This window comes from Capra hircus, chromosome 24 (assembly GCF_001704415.2).
Source record: "Capra hircus breed San Clemente chromosome 24, ASM170441v1, whole genome shotgun sequence".
Classification (NCBI taxonomy): Eukaryota; Metazoa; Chordata; class Mammalia; order Artiodactyla; family Bovidae; genus Capra; species Capra hircus.
In genome coordinates this window covers 49,652,183-49,676,904 of record NC_030831.1, presented here as the reverse complement: position 1 = coordinate 49,676,904, position 24,722 = coordinate 49,652,183, and the positions used below count along the sequence as shown (strand labels likewise).

General features: G+C 41.6%; 2 protein-coding genes and 1 long non-coding RNA gene across 5 annotated transcripts in view; 2 read left to right on the top strand and 1 right to left on the bottom strand.

The window, feature by feature from the left end:
- Positions 1–2,788, top strand: part of MYO5B (myosin VB) — a 340,666-nt gene extending 337,878 nt beyond the window's left edge. For all 3 annotated transcript variants that reach the window (XM_018039563.1, XM_018039562.1, XM_018039564.1), the window contains one exon: positions 2,434–2,788. In XM_018039563.1, the coding sequence (XP_017895052.1) occupies positions 2,434–2,586 (153 nt within the window). In that variant the 3' untranslated portion in view covers positions 2,587–2,788. The remainder of the gene's footprint in view (positions 1–2,433) is intronic.
- LOC106503542 lies at positions 14,349–15,833 on the bottom strand. Its single transcript, XR_001297243.2, has 3 exons — positions 15,726–15,833; positions 14,748–14,785; positions 14,349–14,387 (listed from the first exon to the last, which is right to left on the bottom strand). It is a non-coding gene; the product is annotated as an uncharacterized LOC106503542 (long non-coding RNA).
- Positions 16,052–24,722, top strand: part of ACAA2 (acetyl-CoA acyltransferase 2) — a 32,897-nt gene continuing 24,226 nt past the window's right edge. The window contains exon 1 of the mRNA XM_018039635.1: positions 16,052–16,169. Coding sequence (XP_017895124.1) covers positions 16,154–16,169 — 16 coding nt within the window. The 5' untranslated portion in view covers positions 16,052–16,153. The remainder of the gene's footprint in view (positions 16,170–24,722) is intronic.

Here is a 24,722-nt window from a genome sequence, read left to right as displayed (position 1 = left end):
CACCAGGAAAGTCTCTGGTTTTTTTCTTAGTGGTTACTGTGGTGATCATGATGAATGTCTTCAACCTGTAACAATCTAGTTTAAATAATACCCTCTTGGTTTCAGTAGTATACAAATACTCTGCTGCTATGCATCTCCATCCCTCTTGATTTATATTGTTATTGCCACAGATTACTTCCGTTAAACGTGTGTACCCATTAACAGAAATTTATTCTTATTTTCTGCATTTGTGTAAGTCATATAGGGAACAGAGGTGCTGCAAAACAAAAGTATAATGCTGGCTTTTACATTTACCTGGCTTCCCAGGTGGCGCTAGTGGCCTATAATGCAGGAGACACAAGAGATGTGGGTTTGATCCCTGGTTGGGAATATCTCCTGGAGGAGGGCATGGCCACCCACTCCAGTATTGTTGCCTGGAGAATCTCATGGACAGAGCCTGGTGGGGGTTGTAAAGAGTGGAGCCCCATGGGGTTGTAAAGAGTTGGACATGACTAAAGCGACTTAGCACGGAGGTTTACCAGTGTTATTTTTTCTTATGGTTTTGAGTTACCATCTAATGTCCTTACATTTCACCCTGAAGGACTTTCTTTAGTTACTGGTAACCAGTTCCTCCTGCTTTTGTTTCTCTGGAAATGACTCAGCTGTCCTTTGGTATCCAGGAGGGATTGGTTCTATGACCTCCATGGGTACCAAAACCTATGGATGCTCAAGTCCTTTATATAAAATGGCATAGTGTTTGCATATAACCTACACACATCTTCCTGTATATTTTAAATCATCTCCAGATTACTTATTGTACCTAATACAATGTAAATGCTATGTAAATAGTTGTCAGCATATGTCAAATTAAAGTCTTATTTTTTGGAACTTCCTGAAGTTTTTAAAAAATATTTTCAATCCATGGTTGGTTGGATCTACAGATGCAGAACCTGTGACTACAAGGGGCTGACTGTAATTCTCTTTCATTCTTGAAAGACAGTTTTTCCAGATATAGAATTCTTGGTTGACTGGAAGAAGAAATTTCAGAAATTAAAATGTATCATCCCACTGCCTTCTGGCCTCCATGGTTTCTGATAAGAAATCCACTTTTACTGAGGATAAGTTATGTGATGAGTTACTACTTTCCTGCTGTTCTTTGGATTCTTTGTCATTGGGGTTTGATACTCTGACATAATGTGTCTCAGTGCCTCTTTTTGAGTTTATTCTGCTAGTTTGTTGAGCTTCTTGGAAATATATCTTTCATCAGACTTGGGCATGTAGGCACTATTTCTTCAAATAGTTTGCTATCCCTTTCTCTCTTTCCTTTTTCTGGGACTCCTATGATGTATATTTTGGTTCACTTTATGGTGTCCCACAGGTCCCTCAGGCTCCGTCCACTTTTATTCATTCTTTTTTCTCTCCCCTTCTCAAACTGGAGAATTTCATCTGCTCTGTTTTCAAGTTGACTGGTCATTTCTTCTGCCTATTCAAGTCTTCCGTTAGACCCCTTTAGTAAAATGAACAATTTCATTTTAGTTATTAACACTTCTCCTAAAATATCTAGCTCCAAATAGAGGGTGAGAGGGGAGGGGCTCTGCCCCCTTTAAATCTTCCAACTGATGCCGTAGAGGAAGCCACGGTATCCCAAGAGAGCCAAAAGCAAGGCAGACATCTGTGCCAGTCCTTCAGGGAACTGCCAGACCAACCAGAGTGCAGAGCCCCAGAGCTTTGGAAGGCAAGGGCTCACTGCCTGCCCAGGAGCCAGCTGCTCCAGGACTGGGGGTTGCTGTCCCTGTAGCTGCAGTGTGGTTGGAGAATGGGGGCTGGCAGCCAGTGCACACTGCTCTCAGCAAAGATCTGCAGGCTCTCCTTCATCAGGTACTTTCCTGGTGGTTTTAAGCATCCAGTCAGGTTCCAGAGTTATAAGACAGTTGATGCCATGCTTTTTTCTAGCTCAGTGGTAGCTCCAGTGGAGGGACTGACCCCTGGAGGTTCTTGTTCTGTCATTTTGTACAATGTCACTCTCCCTTTTCCTTTTTAGAGGTGAGGAAACTGAGGCAGAGAAAGGTTCAGGAACTCGCCCAAGGTGGTGCCAGGATTACAGCTCAGGTTAACTGCCTCCAGAGCCCATGTCCTCAACCCTTTCACCATACCGCCTCGCCACATGATTTGCAGCTGAAATGTATTTTTCTGTTCTCCCTTAGATGGAAAATTTTTTTAAAGAATGCTAGAATTGGAGAAGCTAATGTCATCTGATCTCCAAACAGGCCTAAACCAAAGCCTCTCTCCCTCTAAATACCTCAGAAAGAGAAGTCCTCAGAAAGAGGACTTCTCCTGAAGTCCTGCCTAGTTATTGGAACAGGAATATTCTTGTGATTCATTTTTGTGAATTCACCAAAACTGACTCTTTTTAGACATAGGCAGTATTTTACATGGTCTTATCCTTCCCCACAGGCACAACTACAAGATCGGAATGACCCTCAGCAGCTGCTATTAGACTTCAAGCACATGTTTCCTGTTTTGTTCCCATTTAATCCATCTTCTCTGACCATGGACTCAATCCACATCCCAGCATGTCTCAATCTGGAGTTCCTCAACGAAGTCTGAAAATACACACGCCAAAGCTCGATTGCCAGCGAGAGCACGAAGGAAGTACATAGGACAGTAAAGTGAATTTAAGAATCTGTTAAAATCTACAAAAGTAGATCAGAGTTTGAGAGCCTGTGCAGAGTGAACTATACAGAATAAGACACATCTGTCATTATATTTTGTACCTACTGCTCAGAATAAAAACACTTGAAATATGGAAGATTTTTTTAAAGTATGATTTCGGTCTAAACAAATTCATATCATAATCCATAGCCACCAAGCAGTCCCCATGGCCATATAAAAGGTGCCAGTCTATAAAATAGAAACTGCCTGGTTTTGATCTTTGGACATAATTGGAGAATGTCCAAAGTAAGATGACATTAAAAATAACGTAAGTCACATAAACTGCCTTCAGAGGGCTTTTAACAAATCATGGTACTATTAAGCATGATACTGTCATATAGCAAGTGACATTTCCCCACATCAACAAACTACAGGTGTGGATGGGTTTATGGGGAGATGTTTTGAGGACAAATATATAGACCTGGGCCTTCTGAGAAGTTTCCTGAAGATAATTTTAATGCCTAGTGATGCAGACAATGGTGTAAGTGACCTCCAGACTAAATAGTTTGATTATTCGTTTCTGAAGTAAAATTAGAAGACTTGGTCCCTAATATACTCAGACCTATTTGTGTAGTCATGAATTTATGGAGAAATTGTGCTAAAAATGCTGCCGTTCCAAACATAAAATGTAAGCAAATAGATACTATTATTTCCAATGCTAGTCCATGCACTTCCTGACTCAACAAAACTTTCAAAAAAATCAATATAATCTAAATGTTAGAAAATAGTAACAAGTCTTATTTTATTAGATTAAAAATCAAACAAGTCAGTATAAAAGCATTTAATCCCTTAATGCCATTATACCTCCAGTAAGAGGTATAATTATGTAATGCTCATAGTAAGGAAAGCAAACTTCATCTTGAGAATTTGACAATTTGAAAAGCCTTTTAAAAAAATCAGTTCAGGTATTATTAAATTATTATCCAAAAGTTTTGGGTGCTTGTATGTGTATGTGGGTTTTTTTTTAAGAGAGAATAGTTTATGTCAACTTTCCCTTTTCAGTTTGTTTTCAACATTTTTCAAAATTACTACAAAAAATTGTAAATACCTCTGCTTTAAAATAAGGATTAAGAAAAAAAGAGTATTCAATGATAATATTACAACAGATTTTATGTGTTTACTGCTGGTTTCTTCAACAGCAGACATTCAATTAGAAAATCCTACATATTGCTTACAACCTTTTTTTACTATTTTTTCATATTTCTGGTAGATAACAGTACGCTCCTTCTATGACAGGAGCAGATGGTGTTTGTAAATCGTAGAAGAGCCTCTGTGCTGCATCAAGAAGATAAAATTTCTCCACAAAGTACAAGTAGAACCCCACACCCCACCACCTTTTTACTCAATCTTTCAACTTAAAAGGCTCTTAGAAATACAACACACTCTGAGCACTAAGGAGTCCTGTGTGTGGAGCCCTCAAAGCTCGGCTTCCTTGTAATCCTCCTCACCCCCTTGGTGGAATAGGCACCACACCTGGACGAAGACCATTGCCTAGCAGGTCCCAACCCATGTCGTCAACATGACCTCCACACTGAACATCAGACTCCTCTCGGGTGTCCACACAAAGCTTTGCCTTCCCCTCCCTCCCCAGATAAAGTCACACGATTTGACAACCCTGACCCACACTCTTCAGCCCACATGATGACTACATTTGGAAGGCTAGTCTAAACCAACTGGGTGTATGGCTACCTCTTTTTAAAGTTGTTTATTACATATAATTTGCTTTTTACTGCATTTTAGCTTAAAACTTAGTTTCATGTAGGGCTTGTTCTTAACCTTCTAGAGAAAATGAAATGCCTCATTAGAGTGGTAAGGAATTTGAAAAGCAGTGATTCCTTAAAAGCAGCAGCTTCCCTGTCCTTGAATGTGTTGTATTAGTTGCCCAGTCACGTCTGACTCTATGGACTATATAGCTCTCTAGGTTCCTCTGTCCAGGGAATTCTCCAGGCAAGAATATTGGAGTGGGTAGCCATTCCCTTCTCCAGGGGATCTTTCTGACCCAGGGACCAAACCCAGGTCTTAGCTCAGTTGATAAAGAATCTGCAGCAATACAGGAGAGCCTGGTTTGATTCCTGGGTCAGGAAGATCCCCTGGAGAAAGGGCTAGGCTACCCACTCCAGTATCCTGGGGCTTCCCTACTGGCTCAGATGGTAAAGAATCTGCCTGCAATGTGGGGGACCTGGGTTTGATATCCTGGAGAAGAGAACAGCTAACCACCCCAGTATTATGGCCTGGAAAATTCCATGGACAGAGGAGCCTAGCAGGCTACAGTCCATGGGGTCACAAAGAGTTGGACAGGACTGAGTGACTTTCCCTTTCTTTCCTTCCTGCAGGGCAGGCAGATTCTTTACCCTCTAAGCCACCAGGCAAGCCCTTATGTGCTTATACTCGCATCTCTTCATCCCTCTGGGTCACTACCTTTGCTGTCCCTACCGGTGATATGACAGACCTATCAGTGGCTAACCACTGGGTGCCAAGGACTCACTGAGTAAAACCTTGGCAGGTAGAATAAATGGGGTGTGGGAACCTTATGAATGCTTCCCTACTAAGCCTAAGAAACAGTAGATTGAGTTCTCTTCCAAAGGTAAAGATACTTCACTGGAGCTGCAGTTTGTATACACTTGACTCAGTAGGTGAAGAATCTGCCTGCAGTGCAGGAGACACAGGAGAGGTCGGATTGATCCATGGGTTGGGAAGATCCTCTGGAGGAGGAAACAGCAACTGTATTCTTGCCTGAAAAATCCCATGGACAGAGGAACCTGGAGAGCTACAGTCCATAAGGTCACAGAGAGTCAGAAACAACTGAGCAACTAGGAAAAAAAAAAAAGGCAGTCTTTTACAGACACAAGAAAAGAATACATTAATTGGCTACTTAATGTTTAGTTCTGCCCTATTTAACATAACAGAGGCTGGAAGAAGCATCTTTATCTTTAGTTAGCATTTTTCTTAAGTCAGTTCAACACACTTTCCAATTTCTTGAAATCCATGACTTAAATAATCCAACATAAAGGTTTGAATTCTATGCCAGATATCTGTCTTTATATTTTAGTATTTAAAATTTAGTTGACACTTTTCTCACTTCGTGCCTTCAGCAGTTACTAAGATAACTGACATCAATTGTCCGAAATAAGTGTTGCTGTGGGAAGAATTTTCATGTTCAACATAACATTCCAGTGGTGTCTTTGTTCTGTCTTTTGAAACATGAAAAGCATTTTAAAGATTACTTTAGAATCAAATATTTATAGATAAACAATTCGTGTTTTAAGTATTAACTGGACCTATCAGTTTACTGAGAGTAATGTGTGTTGTGTGCATATTAATAATTGTTGCTGAAGCTGACAAACATATCACCTACATGTATTCTCCATGAGCCGTCAGAGCCACTGTTAGACTTAACAGTACCCAGCAAGCAGATCAGACCCAAAGGAAAATAGGTTTTAGCCTCCTTTTTATGAAGCATGTCAACAAGAGTTTTTTCCTTGATTTTCCTATGCTACATTTTAAAGTTTTTATAAAAACAAAAGAGACAAAACTAAAAACTTGGAAAACTTAGAAAAAATTAACACCGTTACTATCAATTCATCAAATACAACAGCCTCACTTAACCCATTATGATAACAGTAACCAATAAATTAAAATCCATTTCTTTAACATATAGTAAGTTTAACTGCTTTCATACATTTGACCTAGTTCTAAGGAAGCAAGGGATTCGTAAGCTGAAACACTTGTGTGATGCCGAATGACTGAACAGTTACTAAAGTGTGACAGCACGGGGCAGGACATTAGTTTTTCCTCACAGAATATTTCTCGCAGTTTCTCATTATTTGCTGCATGAGCCAAACAGCCATAATTCACTCTTTGCACACATTGGTGCCATAGAGAATTAGTGTATAGAAAATTAGAGGTTGATGCCAATGCCAATAAAACATAGGCCTTTTTTTCTTATTATATAGGTCATTAGATACTAAAGATTGTTTTTCCAAAAACAATTTCCAATTATAATAAAGAGGGTCAATCAAAAGTGAGTTTAAACTGCTTTCTAAAGTGATAGTGTCAGAATAATCCAGATTTGAATACAACATTTTGTCACCAACTGATGCTTAGATAAAGGACTGCTTCACTGAGGAGTTCACATCATAGTCAGAGGTGAATCTAACAGTGGAGAAGAAATATTACTAATAAAAATATTTTTCCATTTTGAACAAATCTGTAAACTATACCTTTGTTTATAAAAATTGCTTGTATTAGTCACTGTAATATTCAGCTGTGGATTAAAAATCTGTGGAAATAAATACTATTGAATAAGGTGGTGTGACAAGTTTAAATGAAATTTTAAACTAATTGCACATTGCCTGAAAAGTTTATTTTTAATGCTTTCTTAAATTTTATTCAGGGGTCTATATTTCAAACATGCATCGTGATCATTGAAACCAGAGGTTGGCAAACTGCAGCCTGAAAGTTGCAGGTAGAAGGAAACTCCCTATAAAATAAGACTTGCTGCTAAGTCGCTTCAGTCGTATCCGACTCTGTACGACCCCATGGACGGCAGCCCACCAGGCTCCTCCATCCATGGGATTTTCCAGGCAAGAGTACTGGAGTGGGGTGCCATTGCCTTCTCCGATAAAATAAGACTTCCTAAGTTAATTGAAACAAGGCAGTTTGGGTGCAGTGGACCAATGGAATAAAACAGAGAGCTCAGAGATAGACTCATATGTATAACTTTGTATATGGCAAAGATGTCATTACAAATCAGTGGGTACAATATTTATAAGATCTGTATGGAGTAACTTACATAAGTGTAAAACATTAACAATGATATTAAAATACTGGAAAACATTTCATGGATAAGAAAACTCCATACTATAGAAATGTCAATTATCCCCAAGTTGGTCTACAGATTAAAAACAGTCTCACTACAGTTTTGGGGGAACCAAACTTGGGTCTGCTGGCCTTCCACAGTAAAACCAATCTGCCAACACCAGGTGGTGGTGAAGGAAAGGGCAATGTAACACAGGCCCAAGAAGGAGTATGGGCAGCGAATGTTCAAAAGACCTGAACTCTGGGGGAACTTCAGGGAAATGTTTTTAAAGACAGAGTGAGGCAGAGGGTTGCAGAGTGCCTGATCAGCTCCTAAACATTTTTCTGACATCACCTGATGGTGGTGGGGAGTCAACATCACCAACCTTCTGGTTCCAACCAGTCTGGGGTCTCCGCTTGTGGTCAACAGGCAGTTGACTTCTTTCACCAGGTGGGGGTTTCAGTATTGGCAAAACAAGCTCAAGGATATGGCTCAGAATATTACTTAGAGCCCTTAAGAAGGAACTAAAGGTCCTTGACTTTATTTTATGGCTAAACATTACTTTCTCTTAACTGTTTTCCTGTATTTCTGCATTTGCTCACTTCTGTGATTAAATTTGCTCTTTGAAACTGAGGGAGGGCCAAGGAGGCTAAAGTTTTTTTTTTTTTTTTTTACCAACAAGTGGTAGGTGAAGGACATGGTGGGTGGGGTCTACCCAGGGGAGGCCCCATAGGATCCTGCTCAGTTAAATCTATGAACCTAGATTTAACAAGTTTATACAGGTATACCTTGGAAATGTTGGTTGTTCAGTTCAAGACCATTGCAATAAAATGAATATCACAAATAACACAAATTTTTTGGTTTCATAGTATGTATGTTATTTTTTTCCACTATACTGAAGTGTGCAAAGATCAGTGATCACAGATTGCCATAACATGATAATCATGAAAAAGTTTGAAATATTACAAGAATTACTAAAATGTGATGCAGAGACAAAAAGTGAGCAAATGCTGTTGGAAAAATGGCACCAGCAGACTTGCTCCAAGCAGAGTTGCCACAAACTCAATTTAAAAAAGAAAATGAAACAACAAAAAAAACCACAATAAAGTGAAGCAGAATATAATGAAGTACACCTGTATTACCAAATGAACTTCTAAGGCTTGGTAAGGGTACAGAAACTGCAAGTAACTTTCAAACAGGTAGAGGAACAAAGACAAATACACTTGACCCTTGAGTAAGGGGCAGGAGACCCCCCCACCGCCACCCTCCATGCAGTCAAATTACATCCTCTGAATGTAACTTATAGACAGCTCTACACATACTGAGTTCCTCCATATCCGAGGTTCCAACCAATCTCTGCTCATGTAGTACAGTAGTAGTTACTATTGAAACAAATCTGCAAATCAACCTGTGCAGTTCAAACACATGCTGCTCAAGGGCCAGCTGTATATATATCCTTCACTTAAGTTTGTGATAGTATCTTAAGCTATTTGGAACACATCAAGACCTGGGGTAAACTTAAATTCGGCAAATCAGTGTCTATATTATTCTCTGTCTATATTTATTTCTGATGTGCTTGTTTGGCAACTTAAACTTTCAGTAGGGTAGGTATCTGTTATAAGGACAAAAACCACATCCAAGGTTATAACTCCCTCTTTTTAAAAAAATTTAATTGAAGGATAATTGCTTTACAGAATTTTGTTGTTTTCTGTCAAACCTCAACATGAATCAGGCATAGGTATACATATGTCCCCTCCCTCTTTAGCCTCCCTCCCATTTCCCTCCCCATCCCACCCCTCTAGGTTAAGACAGAGCCCCTGTTTCCCTCCCCTGAGACATACAGCAAATTCCCATTGGCTATCTATTTTACATATGGTAATGTAAGTTTCCAGGTTACTCTCTCCATACAGTTCACCCTCTCCTCCCCATAGCTGCCTCTTAACAAAATTTGAAGTTATCACCAAAGCAGTTAGACTAACAATGAGCACATACATGACCTTCCCAGCTTCTCACGATTAGTAAATGCAGCTGTCTCATTCATTCAAATTCAAGGCCCTCCTTACCCTTGAGATCTGAATCCATGGATTCATTCAACCTCAATCTAAAAATTTTTTTGCCAGGAAGTTCCACAAAGACTTGAATTTTTCAGGCACCAGCAACTATTTACATAGAATTTACATTGTATTAGGTACTATAGCTAATCCAGAGATTTCTTAATGTATGTATGTGGGAGAATATGCATAGGTTATATGCAAATATGCAAATACTACTTTATGTAAAGGACTTGATTTAGGTGTCTGTCTAGAACCAATCCCCTAAGATACTGAGGGGTCACTGTACTCATCTGTTAACATAGTCCCAGCTCCTACCAACTCTATCAGCTTTCCGAGTCTCTGCTAATGAAACTTCGAAAAGCAGTGTTATTCAAAATTACCATCAATTTGGGGTATTATAATGGCACCTTACTCCAGTACTCCTGCATGGAAAATCCCATGGATGGAGGAGCCTGGAAGGCTGCAGTCCATGGGGTTGCGAAGAGTCGGACACGACTGAGCGACTTCACTTTCACTTTTCACTTTCATGCATTGGAGAGGGAAATGGCAACCCACTCCAGTGTTTTTGCCTGGAGAATCCCAGGGACGGGGGAGCCTGGTGGGCTGCTGTCTATGGGGTCGCACAGAGTCGGACACGACTGAAGCGACTTAGCAGCAGCAGCAGCAGATAGTTTTTAAGTACAGCAAAATTATCCACATAATGTAGAAGACAGGGCTGAGGCCAGTTATTTCTGAAATCCTAATGAAATCTTAACCTGCAAATTCAAGATTTATAATTGATTCACTGATTTCCAGTTTTACACTAATGCTCTTTTTCTTTTCAAAAAAATAATTACAGAAAGACATGATAATAGGCTATTTCTAAAAATACTGAAAGCTAAATGTCTTACAACAGTAACTTTACATCATGTAGCCTTTTAAAATTACAAAATACCTAATTTTTATATATTTAGTATTGTACTATAAAGACTTCCCTGGTGGCTCAGACGGTAAAGCGTCTGTCTACAATGTGGGAGACCTGGGTTCGATCCCTGGGTTGGGAAGATCCCCTGGAGAAGGAAATGGCAATCCACTCCAGGATTATTGCCTGGAAAATGCCATGGACAGAGGAGCCTGATAGGCTACAGTCCATGGGGTCGCAAAGAGTTGGACAAGACTGAGCGACTTCACTTTCTATACATATAGATATGGTTAAAAATGAAAAGAACTAAATGGAATTTCAGGTAATTTTTCAGCTTGCTTGAAAGATACTTTTCCTCTCAATTTTTATTTTGAAAGTTCAACAGCTATAGAAGAGTTGTAAAAATAGAACAATGAACAACCACGTAGTCTACATTTATGTTCCCTAATTAGTAATATTTCACCATGTTTGCTTTCTGTCTTCGCCAGTGTATCTGTATGCAGGGTTTTTTTTTTCCTTCTCCAGGCAATTGGTAATTAGTTTCGGCACCATGACTCTTCATCTTTAAATATTTTGGTGTGTATCTCCTTAGAACAAAGGACAATCTCTGCCCTATCTACAGTATAATTAACATAATCAGGAAAAGTAATGTCAATACCACCTCATGCAATTTACAGACCATTCCTCCCCAACTATCCCAATTCTGTTCTTTAGAGTTGTTTTGAATCCAGTTTCCAAAAAGACCCCACATTACACTTAATTGTCACATCTCATCTCCTGTTCATCTAGTACCATTCCTGGCTTTTTTGTTTTTCACAACACTGATATTTTAAGAGTTCAAGTCAGTTATTTAGCAGTGTCCTTCAACTGGATTTGTACGATTGTTTCCTTATGATTAGATTTGTCAGACATTTTTTTGGGAGAAATCTTACGTGTCTGTGTCCTTCTCAGTGCATCTCAGTGCATGATGTCAGTTTGTCCCATTAATGGTAACATTAAGCTTCGTCATTTGGTCAAGGCAATACCCACAAGATTTCTCTAGTGTATGGATAACTTTTCCTCTTCATATTCTGCTGCTGCTGCTACTGCTAAGTCACTTCAGTCATGTCCAACTCTGTGCGACCCCATAGACGGCAGCCCATCAGGCTCCCCCGTCCCTGAGATTCTCCAGGCAAGAACACTGGAGTGGGTTGCCATTTCCTTCTCCAATGCATGAAAGTGAAAAGTGAAAGTGAAGTCGCTCAGTCGTATCCGACTCTTCATGACCCCACGGACTGTAGCCTACCAGGCTCCTCTGTCCATGGGATTTACCAAGCAAGAGTACTGGAGTGGGGTGCCATTGCCTTCTCTACATGATACTCTGAGATTGTGTAAATATCTTTACATAGATTTTCATGTTTTTATATATGTAAACCTTTTTACTCAATGGTTTTCAAATGTACCCATTTTCATGACATTTTTAATTACGGAACACTTAGAAATTTCTATTTGGAAAGACTTGCTGCAGGCGATTTGTAAGTGGGAAAGTGTGATACTCATGATGGCATTTTAACTTTTCTCAATAAATATAAGAGCGCCAAACTGAATAGAACCTGCCTTTTTCTCTTATTGAAGAACACTAATACTCTTATCAATAGTTCTAGAGACCAAGAATTTATTTTGCATTTGGCCTATTAGAAAGTTTTAATGGAAAAACACACAACTTTTCAAGATCTGTTTATTCCCTCCACTGTTGTATCTCACACTTAACACCATTAATTGCACATTTTCTGATTTTTTTTTTTTTTATATTACAAAACATATTTGACTGGCTGAAGTTCAGAGTGCCAACTTGTGATAAGACGTGTTGGTTTTGGCTCACCTAATGAATTCCATTTTGATTTCTATTTTATTATGAGTAACTAGCTGTCAAACATAATCAAGTTCTAATGCTCTAAGGTATTCATTATATATATGCATCTAGAATGGTATCAGCTCTGTACTATCCTTGGAAGAATTAAGAAAATGGTCCTTTGAATCACTTTCTGTAGGAGCCATTGTTGACAAAGGCGAGCATCTAGTAATGACCCATTGCCTCACTTCTCCACCCACCTTTCTCTGCCAAAAAAAGCAAATAAATCTTCTAACTCAAGTCACCAAATACAAATGTTACCTTTACCAAGGTTTCAACTACTCTATTTCTTCCACCAAGGAAGATTAATTCAGCATTCACGTCCTTTCATGTTTTCCATAACATATGCCTTAGCTAGCTCTTTTCCTGCCCCCACTTCTATGTTCCAAATGCCATAAGCCCTGGATGAAGAACACAGGCCTTGGGCTTCTGAGAATCAAGAGTTCAAACTTCAAATTCAGCAATTTTCTAGATTTGAGGCTTTGGCAAATGGCTTGGTTTCTCTGGGCCTAAGCTTCCTCATTTATTAAATAAGAAAGGAATAACTCCTACCTATTTCATGGGGTTGCAAAATGTCCCTTAATTTAGGTTTGATGTATGAATTGTATGTTATTCTGTTTTACATAACAGTAATCTTGAGAAACCTGTATGCAGGTCAGGAAGCAACAGTTAGAACTGGACATGGAACAACAGACTGGTTCCAAATAGGAAAAGGAGTACGTCAAGGCTGTATATTGTCACCCTGCTTATTTAACTTATATGCAGAGTACATCAGGAGAAACGCTGGGCTGGAAGAAACACAAGCTGGAATCAAGATTGCCGGGAGAAATATCAATCACCTCAGATATGCAGATGACACCACCCTTATGGCAGAAAGTAAAGAGGAGCTAAAAAGCCTTTTGATGAGAGTGAAAGAGGAGTGAAAAAGTTGGCTTAAAGCTCAAAATTCAGAAAACTAAGATCATGGCATCTGGTCCCATCACTTCATGGCAAATAGATGGGGAAACAGTGGAAACAATGTTCAGATTTTACTTTTTTGGGCTCCAAAATCACTGCAGATGGTGATTGCAGCCATGAAATTAAAAGACGCTTACTCCTTGGAAGGAAAGTTATGACCAACCTAGATAGCATATTCAAAAGGAGGGACACTACTTTACAAACAAAAGTCCGTCTAGTCAAGGCTATGGTTTTTCTAGTGGTCATGTATGGATGTGAGAGTTGGACTGTGAAGAAGGCTGAGTGCCGAAGAATTGATGCTTTTGAACTGTGGTGTTGGAGAAGACTCTTGAGAGTCCCTTGGACTGCAAGGAGATCCAACCAGTCCATTCTGAAGGAGATCAGTCCTGGGTGTTCTTTGGAAGGAATGATGTTGAAGCTGAAACTCCAATACTTTGGCCACCTGATGTGAAGAGCTGGCTCACTGGAAAAGACCCTGATGCTGGGAGGGATTGGGGGCAGGAGGAGAAGGGGATGACAGAGGATGAGATGGCTGGATGGCATCACCGACTCGATGGACGTGAGTTTGGGAAAACTCCAGGAGTTGGTGATGGAGAGGGAGGCCTGGCATGCTGCAATTCATGGGGTCACAAAGAGTCGGACACAACTGAGCCACTGAACTGAACTGAACTGAACTGAATCCCAAAGATGGTAGTTTTTATTTTACTATCACTCATCATCCAGAATATGGAGATGAAAAAAATATCATCAGGTATGTGAGAGGCTTTGATCTATTCAAAGTCCAAATTCCACTGACTATATACTGCCGGGGCTGCTAAGCCGCTTCAGTCGTGCCCAACTCTGTGCGGCCCCATAGACAGCAGCCCACCAGGCTCCCCCATCCCTGGGATTCTCCAGGCAAGAACACTGGAGTGGGTTGCCGTTTCCTTCTTCAATGCAGGAAAGTGAAAAGTGAAAGTAAAGTCGCTCAGTCGTGTCCGACCCTCAGCAACCGCATGGACTGCAGCCTTCCCGGCTCCTCCGTCCATGGGATTTTCCAGGCAAGAGTACTGGAGTGGGGTGCCATTGCCTTCTCCGACTGACTCTATACACCTGCTGTAAAAAACCAATATACATATAGTTTTTAAAGTGAATTTAAAGTTAGCAGCCTTGGAATTTGCATATTGAATTAACAAGTGTCAATTTCCTGGATTTGTTTAAATCAGAGCAACAGAAATAAAGAATAAACCTGAGGGTCAAAGAACAACAGATGGTGAAGAAAGGGGAACAAAGGGAGCACAAAAGAGAAATGAAGGGATTTTCTGTAATGCTGGACAGGTTCTAATTACATTTTGAAAGCTGAGAGTAGTCTGGGTTACAACAGTATAAGCACTTGTGAAACTCATCCAACTTGAAGATTCATACGTTTGACCATATGGTAACTCTGCCATAAAAGGACTGTAAACATATACTCACCTTTAACATGAACCAAAGTATCCTGAAGTGTATTAAGGCTGACAAAGGAAAAAAAAAAAAAGATGGAAACACGTGATACAGCAAATATGGCAAAGTGTTAATAACGTAGAATACGGGTGATGAATATACGAGTACTTCACGTAGAAGTCTCTGCACTTTCCTGTAAGTTTCTAAGTTTTTATAATAAAAGCGTTGGGTTAAACAAACAAACAAAACAAAACGAGAGGGCCACGAACGCGTTTGAAAACCAGGATTTGGAGCGGGCGTTCCCAGACAGCTCACAGAATACCTCAGAGCCTCCCACCACCCCTTCCCAAGCACCGAACTAAGCCCAAGGCAGCGTGGCCCGCACCCCCACCCCGCCCCCGAGCCCTGGCGCTGGGGGTCTGCCGCCCGCGTCGCCCCCTGCTCGCCCGGTCTCAGTCCGTTCTCAGAACACGCTCCATCACCTAGTTCCCAGAACTCAGATTGCGCAGTGGTCACGTCATCATCGACCAGGGCTCGCAGAGCGGCAGGGGCCACCCTAACCTCACCCAAACCTAAACCTAACTGCCTCCCCCTAAGCTCCCAGCCCCCGGGTCCCTGGCCCCATTTCGCCTGACACGTTTTCATAATCCTCTCAGGCTCCGGGCCAGCGGCGCCGCAGGCGTGGGGCCCGATCATATAAGGAAAATACTGCGGCCTCATCCGGGGGCTGCATCGTGGACCCGGGGGCGATCCTGTCCCCTACGCCACTCGCTACACCCCACACCTACCCACCTCCCTGCCCCGCTTCGCGCGCCCAGGCCTCCCGGGCGTGTCCAGCCACCTCGGGCCCCCGGCCCCGGGCTGTTCTGCGCAGCCGCCCACCCGGCCTGCCAGAGCGGCTCAGCCAATCCACTCCCACGCCGTCTTCCGCGCCCACCCGACTTCCGGCCGGGCTCGGCCGCCTCAGACCTTCCTCAAACCCTTTCCGCCCTTTTGGCCGCCCAGTCATACCTTTGACCCGCGGTCACACGTTGAAGGGAATCCGGGAGCGAGGAGGAGGGGAACCGCTAATTACCTTGGCGCGGGGAGGGGCTCCAGAGGCTAGGTTGGGCAGGGGAGTCAACACATTCGATTGCGAAAGAGAGAATCTCTAAAAACAGTGAGATGGGGGAAAGAATCCGCTCGCGAGGAACGTTTTCCTGTGGGGAGGCCTGTCTCCCCGCGAGGTTTTTGGCACCATTGGTTCCCACCCAGTGTGGCGCCAAGAGGGGCGACGCGGGGCCCAGAGGGGAGCGCTCGGACAGGCTCTCCGAAGTAGGGGAAAGGGCAGAGGCGTAGCCTCGCTGGCACCGCCCCGAGAGCTTAAAGTGGGGCGCGGCGGGCGGGACCAAGGCAACGCCGCCGAGGACCCGAGCGCTGCCGCCTGTCCGCCCGCCGCCATGGCCCTGCTCCGAGGTGAGCGCCGCGGCCCCGCCTCTCGCGCCCCTGGGGGAGCGGGGGAGGGGCGTCGGGTCTCGGCGGGGAGTCGGGGGTCTCCTTGGTGGTAAAAGGGGGCTTGATTTTTAAAAAAAAAAGCCAATCCGGAAGCATTGTTTTGAGTTCAGGAGAAACCATACGTGCGAGGCGACAGCCATTGCCCACCACGGTTTTGCTTGCTCCTGATCTCGAAGGTCCGTTCCCTTCTCCGCGCGGTAGTGACCCTCCTAGTTCGAGGTCAGCTGTTGGCAAGACCGGGGCGGGGTCCCCTAGGCGCGAGGCGACCTGGGGCGGAGGGGTGCCTTTCAGACGAGCCGGCGGCCCTCGGACCTGGTCACAGGGTGGGCAAGGCTTGGAAGGAATGAAGATTCTCTTGGCGTCGTTGGGGAACCTCTGCCCGAATGACCTGCACGACAACAGCCGCCCCCGCCACCTCGCCCCTGCCAAATGCTTGATGGTGGTCTGTTGGAGAATCTGCCTTAAGCCCTTTCCCTTCTTTCTGACTCCAGAAAAGTGCCGTCACCGAGTACATAAATTCTGCCGTTACTTTAAGTATGTAAATTCCCTTTTCATGGCAAATGGTCACAGTCAGTGGAATTTTCAAGACTATGACAACTTGTCTTTATGTGTCCTTTAAAGAACCTTCAGATGAGACTCATATATCAAGGCCTTGGGAAAGAAAACACTTGGCAGGATCTAAAGAAGCAAGGTTTTGGTTGTCCAGGGCCCCAAGGGCTCTGTAAAGGTGATGGGTTTGATTCTGGATCCTAAACAAAGCAGCCTCCTACCTAGAAGAATAATGCAGTCTGGTTTCCAGTGTGTCCCCATTTCCTCAGGACTGTGAATCTGCCTGTGTATCGAGAGTTTAAGACCACTTAAGAGTCTTATGGCAGAGATCTGCTGCTGCTGCTAAGTTACTTTAGTCGTGTCCGACTCTGTGCGACCCCAGAGACGGCAGCCCACCAGGCTCCGCCATCCCTGGGATTCTCCAGGCAAGAACACTGGAGTGGGTTGCCATTTCCTTCTCCAGTGCGTGAAAGTGAAGTCACTCAGTCGTGTCCGGCTCTTAGCGACGCCATGGACTGCAGCCTACCAGCTCCTCCGTCCATGGGATTTTCCAGGCAAAGAGTACTGGAGTGGGTTGCCGTTGCCTTCTCGGATGGCAGAGATCTAGGCAACATCAAATGGTTTTGATTCAAGTAGGCGGCAGTGGGATTGGAGAAAAGGGGGAGGAATGGTTTGAGATAGATTTGGAGGTGGATTTGACAACTTGTTGATTGGTTGGAGTGGCAGGTCTATGAGAAGAAAATGCCAAGAATGACTTCAGGTTTCTGGTTTGAAGAACTGAGTTCATGATACTCCTTAGAGAATGAAGGAAAACGGGGAAGGGATAGACTTGGAAGAGAATATTGAGGTGCTCAAGTGCAGATTCCAGGTAGACAGTTGGTTAGGGGGATCTGGAGCTCAGACAAGCCAAAATGACATGTGACCAGTTCCAGTGGAAAATAGATATTCTGAGACAAAAGGATTTGTCAGTGCTCTTTCCAACTCCAAATTTCATGCAGTAGCATACTTATTTTTATTTTTTTAGATGGCATATTCAGGAGACCCAAATTATTTAACAGCTGCATTGTCATGAGCTATCTTCCTTAAAAGGAAATCATAGTTTTATTGATTTCTGTTTACTGGTTTATCAGTGATTCTTACCACTTTCTTTTAATACAGACTCCTTTGAAAATTTGATGAAAGCTATGTAAGGAAAGAATGTGCATCGACACCCACATGGAGGAAGTATGAAGTTTATAACTTCGGGACACCATTCACTATGGTGTTAAAGTTAGTGATCATACTTTGATACATTTCCCTGTTTTACAGTTGAGGACACTGATGTCCAGAAAGGTGGACTGGCTTATCTATAATGGTAGTTAGTGTTTTGGTTGTTATTGGTTAGTTAGAGGGCTTCCCTGCTGGCTCGGCAAGTCAAGAGACCACCTGCAATGCAGGAGGTGTAGGTTCGATCCCTGGGTCAGGAAGAACCCCTGGAGAAAGGGATGGCATCCCACTCTGGTATTCTTGCCTGGGAAATCCCATGGCCCGAGGAGTCTGGTGGGCTGCAGTCCATGGGATTGCAAGAGTTGGACACAACTTAGCGACAAAACCACCATCACCACCAGAATACATTACAGATGCACTCGTCTCTCAAGAAACAGTAAATACCAAGTGCTTCCAGGACTATTGGGTAAGAGAGAAAGTTTGGCTGATTCTTGTAAGGAAAAGAACACATTTGAATGGGAGCAAAATTGACTTTGGTAAAGATTGTCGTTAATCAGATTTCTATCTTCAAGCAGAACCAGTACCCGGGTTTTTTATTAGCACCCACCCAAGGGATTGGTTGGAAGGTTGCCCTCAACAAATAGTAATTTTCTTACTGTTCCTTAGCTTTGCAGGGGGTGTTTGTACAACCTTGCAAAGCATGTTGGTGGGCTGCCAAATTAATCCTCCAACTGAAGTGGATACAGAAGCAGCAGTTGTCCTTGCTAGCTTTGATTGGTGTCAGCAGTTGTTGTGATTAAATGGGTAAATATTTTCCTAACAATGTAACATAAAGAAGGCAGAATTCCTCTTTATTTTCTAGTGGTTTTTTCTTCTTCGGTCACAGTTGCCACCTTGCCAGGCCCTTTCTTGGCATTTCTGACTCATGCCTTGGATTAATGTGTCTTTTCACTGCATTTTAGCCCCTGCATTTCCAGAGTCTTTTAAAATACATAAGATGTTAGTTTGGTTAATGATTGTTAGGTTTTAGACCTTTTAAAATCCACACAAAATTGACATCAAATCAGATACTAATAATTATTGCCATGGTATCCAGTTTATGAAACAGGAAAAAAAATCGTTTAGATTGTCTAGTCTTTATACCTCCACATGCCAGATATTTTTTAAATAATTTTTTTAAATGCTTAATAGCATTTTCCCCATTCAAAATCATTGTATTAGTTCAGTGTTAGCCTTACTCCTGCTAACTTTACAGTCTGGGAGCATCAAGGAGACAGACGTGATGTAAGGAAAGCATTTTCGTTTTCACACACACACACACACACACACCCCCGCACTATTTTGTAGGTTTCTCATATTTCACCATTAGAACTTCCCACACGAAAATGCTTTCTTAGATTATAAGTACAAGAAAGAAACCCATGAATAGAAATTTATGGAGAAGCAAAGGAAGTTTGCCTTCATTGTTTCTGAAAAGCCAGTGTTCATTCAAACCATTTCTATGTATGTATGTCATTTTTTCTGGTTTTTGAGATTTTCACTTTATCTTTAGTTTTGAGAAGTTGGACAGTGATATACCAGGAAGAGTGTGTGCGAGTGTTTTGCATGTATTCAATTTGGGGTTAACTGAGCTTGAATCTGTACATTTATCTTTTAGTTTTATAGAAAAGTTGAACAGAAAGTACAGAGCGTTCCCATACACTTAACTCATCCCACTCCATTATCCCCTATTATTAACAGCTTGCATTAATGTGGTATGTTTGTTACAGTTGATGAACCAATACTTATCCATTATTTTTAACTAACATAGTTTACATTGTTTCATTTGTTGTGTTGTACAGTCCTGTAGGTTTTGATAGATATATAATGACATGTATCTAGCATTATAGTGCCATAAAGAGTAGTTCTCTGCCCTAAAATTTCCCTGTGCTCTACCTGTTCATTTCTCCTTCCCTACAACCCCCAACCCCTGACAACTGCTGGTTTTTTTTACTGTCTCCATAATTTTGCCATTTCTAGGTGCTATATGCTGCTGCTGCTGCTGCTAAGTCGCTTCAGTCGTATCTGACTCTGTGCGACCCCATAGACAGCAGCCCACCAGGTTCCCCTGTCCCTGGGATTCTCCAGGCAAGAACGCTGGAATGGGTTGCTATTTCCTTCTCCAGTGCATAAAAGTGAAAAGTGAAAGTGAAGTCGCTAGTCATGTCCGACTCTTTGCAGCTCCATGGACTGCAGCCTACCAGACTCCTCCATTCGTGGGATTTTCCAGGCAAGAGTGCTGGAGTGGGGTATCATCGCCTTCTCCAAGGTGTCATATAGTTGGAATCATATAGTGTGTTGTCTTTTCAGATTGGCTTGTTTCACCAGCAGTATGAGTTTAAGTTTCATGTTTTTTCATGACTTGATACCTCATTTCTTTTTAGTGCTGAATAATATTCCATTGTATGAATGTATCACAGCTTATCCATTCACCTACTGAAGAACATCTTGTCTGCTTCTAAGTTTTGGCAGTTATGAGTAAAGCTGCTATAAACATTTGTGTGCAGGTTTTGGTGTGGACATGTTTTCAACTCATAGGGGTAAAAAACAAAGGAGTGTGATTAGTGGATCATGTGAGTAGCGTATGTTTAGTTTTAGGTTTGGAAGAAACTGCCACACTCTCTTCCAAAGTGGCTGTACCGTTTTGCATCCTCAGAATCAGCAGGTGAATTTCTTTTGCTCCACATCATCACCAATGTTTGGTGTTGCCAGTGTTTTTGGATTTTAGTTGGGAGACGGAATCTCACAGTTGTTTTAATTTTCAGTTGCCTAATAACACGATGTCAAGCATTTTTTCATATGGTTATTTGCCATTTGTATAGTATCTTTGAATAGCACATTTTTAGGCATTTTTATCTGGGTCATTAATTTCTTATTGAGTTTGAAGAGTTCTTTGTATATTTTAGATACAGTCCTTTATCAGATAAGTCTTTTGCAGGTATTCCCTCCCAGTCTGTGGTTTGTCTTTTTGTGCTTTTAATGGTGTCTTTTGAAGAATAGAAGTTTTCAATTTTAATAAAGTCCAAAGTTTTCTTTCTTGGATTGTGTTTTTGGTGTTGTATCTAAAAAGGTTATCACCAAGCCAAACCAAAAATCCCCTAGGTTTTCTCCTTTGGTATCTTCTAGGAGTTCTACAGTTTTTGCGTTTTGTACTTAAGTCTGTGATCCAGTTTGAGCTAATTTTTATGAAAGGCGTAAAGTCTGTCTACTTTGTTGTTGTTTGCTTGTGGATGTTCAGTTGTTCCAGCACCACTTATTGAAAAGACTCTGGTTTTTCCATTGACTTGCCTTTGACTTTGAGGTCAATTGCAATAGACTTTGAGGTTCTATCCATGTTTTTTGTTTTTATTTTGTTTTCCCCAATATTTTTCCCCCTGTTCTTCAGATTACATAATACCTGTTTATCTATTCCAGAGTCACTGAATCTTACTCTGTTCACTTCCATTCTGCTACTACACCCATTCAGTACACATTTTATTTCAGGTATTTTTCAGTTTTAGAATTTTCACTTTGGTTTTTTTCTTTAAACTTCTTTTTCTTTGTGGAGCTGTCTGATCCTTTATTATGAACATATTTTTCTATATATTTTGGAACATAGTTATGAGAGACTACTGCTTTAAAATCCTTGTTTGCAGATTGTAACATCTGGGTCATGCTGAGGTCTGTCTCTGTTAACTGTCTTTTATCTTAAGGATGAGTCACACAGGCATACCTCATTTGCTTGTGAATTGCAGATACTGCAGATTTTTTGTTTGTTTTTTACAAATTGAAGGTTTTTGGCAATCCTGCAGTCAAGCAAATTATTTGTGCCATTTTTCCCACAACATTTTCTCCCCAAATGTATTACATTTGGTTGATTCTCACAATGTTTCAAACCCTCCATCAGCAAAAAGATTACAACTTACTGAAGGCTCAGATGATGGTTAGTATGTAAATTTTTTAGACCTAATGTTGTCGCATACTTAATAGACTACAATACAACTTTTATATGCATTGGAAAACCAAAAAATTCATGTGACTTGCAGTAGTGTGGAACCAAACCTGTAATACCTTTGAGATATGTTTGTATCTTCCTGTTCCTATGTGGATTAATTTTGGATTGTGTGGTGGACAGTGCAGATGAACCATGGTAGAGACTGAATTCTGCTATTTTCCCAAAAGTATTGACTTATTTATTGTTAACTATTTATTTTTGTAGACATTTAATTTGGCTCAATTCAAACTGCTTTCCTCATAGCTCAGTTGGTAAAGAATCAGCCTGCAATGCAGAAGATCCTGGTTTGATTGCTGGGTCAGGAAGATCCACTGGAGAAGAGATAGGCTACCCACTCCAGTATTCTTGGGCTTCCCTTGTAACTCAGCTGGTAAAGAATCCACCTGCAATGTGGGAGACCTGGGTTAGATCCCTGAGTTGGGAAGATCTCCTGGAGAAGGGAAAGACTACCCATTCCAGTATTCTCGCCTGGAGAATTCCATGGACTCTATAGTCCATGGGGGTCACAAGAAATTGGACACAACTGAGTGACTTTCACTTCACTTCAGACTGCAAACTCTGTGTGCCTGTAGAGGGCAGCAGCTCAAAGCTAACTTTAATTCATTTCATTTTAGCAGAGGTGCATGTAGTTGGCCCCACAGGTACATGATTAAGGATTCAGCTGGATATTTGGGCTCCCCACTGTGGTCCTTTTCTTTCACAAACCCCTCTCAGGTCCCTGTAGCTATGATTGTTGCAAACTCAGTTTTCTTATTCTTCAAGCCAGCAAGACTGAGTTTTTTAATTCTAGCCATTCTATTCAGTGTAGAATGCTGGCCTTCAAGTTAACAGCTATAAGCAACTTGAACATTCACCGTGTGCTATTCCCTTTTTCCATATCTACTCTTCGCTTGCCTATTTTTGTTCATTTTCTGGGCACTTGAGGAAGCCATTCTTCTCTGTCTTCAGTGTCTACTGAAGAGTTGGCCAAATAGGAGCATACTAGGTGATGACCAGAGATAGGACTGTACCAAAATTAGGAAGAAAGCAAGCAAAAGGGAAAGGAAAATGAAATACAAGTAAACACCGATATGAAAAAAGGCCGAGACTGTCAATCAAGGAGGATTAGAGGACATTTACAGGAAGGCATGGGCTTCCCTGGTGGCTCAGTGCTACAGAACTCACCTGCCGATGCAGGAAACAAGGGTTTGATCCCTAGGTCTGTAAGAGCCCCTGAAAGAGAAATGGCATGCCACTCCAGTATTCTTACCTGAAATCCCCGTGGGGAGAGGAACCTGGCTGGCTAGTCTATGGGATTGCAAAGAGTTGGACGTGACTTAGTAACTGAGCATGCAGACAGGAAGGTACAGTGGCACAGAACAACCCATCTATCAGAGGAAAACATTTTTAATGCACTAAGCTAATATTTTGCTTCCCTGGTGGCTCAGTCAGTGAAGAGTCTGCCTGCACTGCGAGAGACGGGTTCAGTCCCTGGGTCGGGAAGATCCCGTAGAGAAGGAAATTGCAAACACTCTTGCCTGGAGAGTTCCATGGACAGAGGAGCCTGATGGGCTGCAGTCCATGGGATTGCAAAGAGTTGGGCATGACTGAGTGACACTTTCACTTTAATATTTATCGCCTTTTGTAAATATCTGAATATTTTATCTTTAAAGAACCAGTCAGATCTGTTCTAAATTGTAGTTAATGTATGTTGCTCCTAACATTCTTTTAGACTGTAAATTTCTCAAAGTAGAAATCAAAGAAAAAGCTGGAATTTTTTTAGGATAGGTTGAGTTTGATCTCAAAAGAGATCTCTAACATAAAGGAGAATTGTGTATCTGGGCACAAACCCATTGTTAAAAAGTCTCATAGTTTCTTGGCAAGATGTGGAAATGTGTGCTCAGATTGTCTTTGAGAGGATTTAGTCTATGTAAAGCATAAAGCCTGAAGTCTGTCATACAGTAAGTACCCCCTATATGTTGACTATAATATTTACCTTGCAGAGTTGTTTGGGAAGAGTAGATATTATATGACAAGTGACGAGATGTCTAGTGCCTAATAAATGTTACTATGATGAAGCAGCTGTTAACTGATGTTGTTCCCCAGTATGCAGGCTTTGCATTTTTGCATTTTGCTACTCTAGTGGGTGCCACTCACATCCTAGTCCTTGTAGATTTGTTAAACATGACTTTTTTTTCCTTTGGTGGCACTAGAGTCCTTGAGAAGGGGCAGTTTGTCTGTACAGAGACACCAATTGAACTAATAGTGATACTGCAAATTTGTAGTCTTTGTATTAATAGATGTATAGATAATTCCTCTGTATCCTTTGTGCTTAGGTCAGATGTAGGACACTTCGTTATACTCTGACACATTAAAATAGGATATTAGTGAACTAGAGGCTTTAGAAGAAAACAACCAGAATTAAAGAATTATTGAAAGGATACTTCTTACGTACTTCAGAAAAGAGAATTTAGGTCTGGGGAATTTTACACGTTAGCTGACATCAGGTATTGGAGGGGCTACCCATGATAACAGCATATCTGTTTTGCCCGTTTTATTCTAAGAGTAACAGATAATAGTTCAAGTTATTTGAAGTTTGTAATCTGAGTCATCCTCTGACTCTAGAAGCAGTGACATATATAATACAAATTCAAATACAAATACAAATTCAAATTCAATTCTTTATTCTAGAAGCTAAATAAATTGAGTTTGGGATGCATTTGGATAGAACTGGGATTGGTGGGTGG